The sequence below is a fragment of the Rutidosis leptorrhynchoides genome, chromosome 11, assembly GCF_046630445.1.
Source record: "Rutidosis leptorrhynchoides isolate AG116_Rl617_1_P2 chromosome 11, CSIRO_AGI_Rlap_v1, whole genome shotgun sequence".
In the NCBI taxonomy this organism is placed as follows: Eukaryota; Viridiplantae; Streptophyta; class Magnoliopsida; order Asterales; family Asteraceae; genus Rutidosis; species Rutidosis leptorrhynchoides.
The window spans coordinates 54,728,482-54,731,417 of record NC_092343.1 but is presented as its reverse complement, the minus strand read 5'-3'; the positions used below and the strand labels follow the sequence as shown (position 1 = coordinate 54,731,417).

Below are 2,936 nucleotides of genomic sequence, written 5' to 3'. Positions count from 1 at the left end.
AGAATGAAGAGAAATTGTCATCCTGAAAGTGCATATAACGTGTTTGATGAAATGTCTGAGAGAAATGCATTCATATGGTTTAAACTTCTTTTACTTGCTAATTTATGTAATGCTTATCTTTTGTTTGGTTCATTAATGGCAATATGTATTTGTATATCGATGCTTTGAAGATATATAAAAGCACACTCTACTTTTATTACATACATATTTCTTGCAAACTAATAAAGACGTGTTCTATAAGAGCACTCGGTGTCCACTACAAAATCGACCGTCCCCCCTAAATCGACGCCGGGATCGACGGTCGGTCGAAACCGACACAGCGTCGATCCCGGCGTCGATTTCCAGCCTCCAAAAGTCGACGGTGAGTTCCAACGGCTGAATTATTTGAAATTTTAAAAAACTAGCCGTTTAACGGCTAGTTTTGGTATTTTTTTTTCTTTTTACTCTATAAATAACACTACATTTTATCATTTTAACACACACACTCATTATTCACCTTTCACCACATTTTATCTTTATTCATCAATTTTTTTTATCTTTTTTCCCAAAATATGTCGTCGTCTTCGAGTACTTCCGGCGACTCGTTCACAAACTATACACTAAACGTACTTGAAAATTTATCCGGTGAAGAAGAAGTTAACTCACGTCGTTATATACGTCGAAATCATTATGAAGCACATGATCGTTTGATGGACGATTATTTCAACGAGGGTTGCAAATATTCGGCTGATAATTTCAAACGAAGATTTCGAATGCGGCGACGCATTTTTCTTAGGATTATGAATGATATTCTAAGCTACTCAGCAAATCCATTGCCGTATTATTTTAGATGGTTTCATCGAAGACAAGATACACGTGGTAAGTGGAGTATTAGCCCACAATTGAAGATGACAGCCGCGCTACGTCAGCTAGCATACGGTTATACACTGGATGCGTTGGATGAGTATCTCCAAATGTCTGAACGTGTTGCTCGGGAATCTCTACACAACTTTTGTAGGTGTATCATTGATTTGTATGCTAACGTGTACCTAAGAGAGCCTACTTTGCCCGACATTCACCGTTGTATGAAGGTCATGAAAGGATTCATGGTTTTCCGGGCATGTTGGGTAGTATAGATTGTATGCACTGGGCATGGGTGAAAGGACCCGTTCATATACATTATAAACGATTCACAGTAGTTGATTACATCGCGAGGTATTTGACCTCTATATGATACGTTTTACAAACATTGCATTCGTTTTTAAAAGACAAACTTTCTTTACATCAAAAATTGACGGCATGCATACCATTTCATATTACATCCAACTATAATTGACTTAATATTAATCTTGATGAACTCAACGACTCGAATGCAATGTCTTTCAAAGTATGTCATGAATGACTCCAGGTAATATCCTTAAAATGAGCTAATGCACAGCGGAAGATTTCTTTAATACCTGAGAATAAACATGCTTTAAAGTATCAACCAAAAGGTTGGTGAGTTCATTAGTTTATCATAATCAATCATTTTCGTAATAGTAATAGACCACAAGATTTCAGTTTCCATAAATATCTGTACACTCGCAAGTGTTTAAAAGTATTCTATAAGTTGTAGGCACCCGGTAACAAGCCTTAACGTTCATGTTTTACCCTCTGAAGTACACCAGATCAGGTGTGTTTAAAATAACCTCGAAGTACTAAAGCATCCCATAGTCTGGATGGGGTTTGTCAGGCCCAATAGATCTATCTTTAGGATTCGCGCCTACCGTACATAGACAAGTAGTTTAATGTTACCAAGCTAAGGGTATATTTCTGGTTTAAACCCACATAGAATTAGTTTTAGTACTTGTGCCTACTTCGTAAAACATTTATAAAACATCGCATGTATTCTCAGCCCAAGAATATATATTGCAAAAGCAATTAAAAAGGGAGCAAATGAAACTCACAATACTGTATTTCGTAGCAATTATGTATATGACGGCACTGAACTAGTGCGGAGTTTGTCTCGGATTCACGAACGTATCAATATTGTGATTCAATATTGCAGGAAAGTACGTAGATGCAACGAAAATGATAAACGTTAGGTTGACCTCACGAGCAATACCCTCGATCAATACCCATAACCTCCATAGCTATAACCCATAATTTCCTTAGCTCTATCCCGTTTGAAAACTTATTTTGAAATCGTCTGAGTATAACTCCGTCGTAGTATTTTATGTATACTAATAATATCTTGAAATAATACAAAGAAAATATATATATGTAATTCGATTGAGAGAGTTTAGAGAAATATATTTTCAAGTTTCTATGAAATAATGAAACCTATTGAATTCTATTTATAAAAGATTTTTGAATTATTAAAGTGAATTATTAAAGTATGAATTATTAAAGTGAATTATTAAAGTATAAATTATTAAAGTGAATTATTAAAGTGAATTATTAAAGTATGAATTATTAAAGTGAATTATTAAAGTGAATTATTAAAGTATGAATTATTAAAGTGAATTATTAAAGTATGAATTATTAAAGTGAATTATTAAAGTATGAATTATTAAAGTTAAAGTAAAGTAAAAATAAAGTAAAGGTAAAGTTAAAGTATAGTAAAAGTATAAAACTATATACGTATAATACGCGTATAAATATATATAATATTAATTTAAATCGTTATATATATTTAATAAAATAAAATATAAATATCATTATCTTTATCATACTGGTTAAGTAATGAGTTGTCAAAAGTGGTTCTAGATATTTGTAAAAGATATATACATTTTAATAATAAAATTTTTTTTAAACTGGAAACGTTTTTTGTACTTTTGAAACTAAATCAAATAAATATGATAATTTTATTTTCCAAAACTAAATATATTTAAGAATCATTTTGTTAAAAGGTTAAAATAATGGAAATCGTTATATCATAAAACATTTTAGAAAAGTAGAATTATATATATTCATAA

The 2,936-nt window shown here is 31.6% G+C and overlaps 1 protein-coding gene across 1 annotated transcript; it reads left to right on the top strand.

Moving 5' to 3' along the window:
- Positions 1-551: 551 nt before the first annotated feature.
- Positions 552-1,115, top strand: LOC139874588 (uncharacterized). The gene has a single exon (XM_071861997.1). It carries the CDS (start codon positions 552-554, stop codon positions 1,113-1,115), a length of 564 nt encoding a protein of 187 aa, XP_071718098.1.
- Positions 1,116-2,936: the final 1,821 nt, after the last annotated feature.

What these genes read in the sequence shown, in the direction of transcription:
- LOC139874588 (XM_071861997.1), top strand. Translation starts at nt 552, where the DNA reads ATGTCGTCGTCTTCGAGTACTTCCGGCGACTCGTTCACAAACTATACA.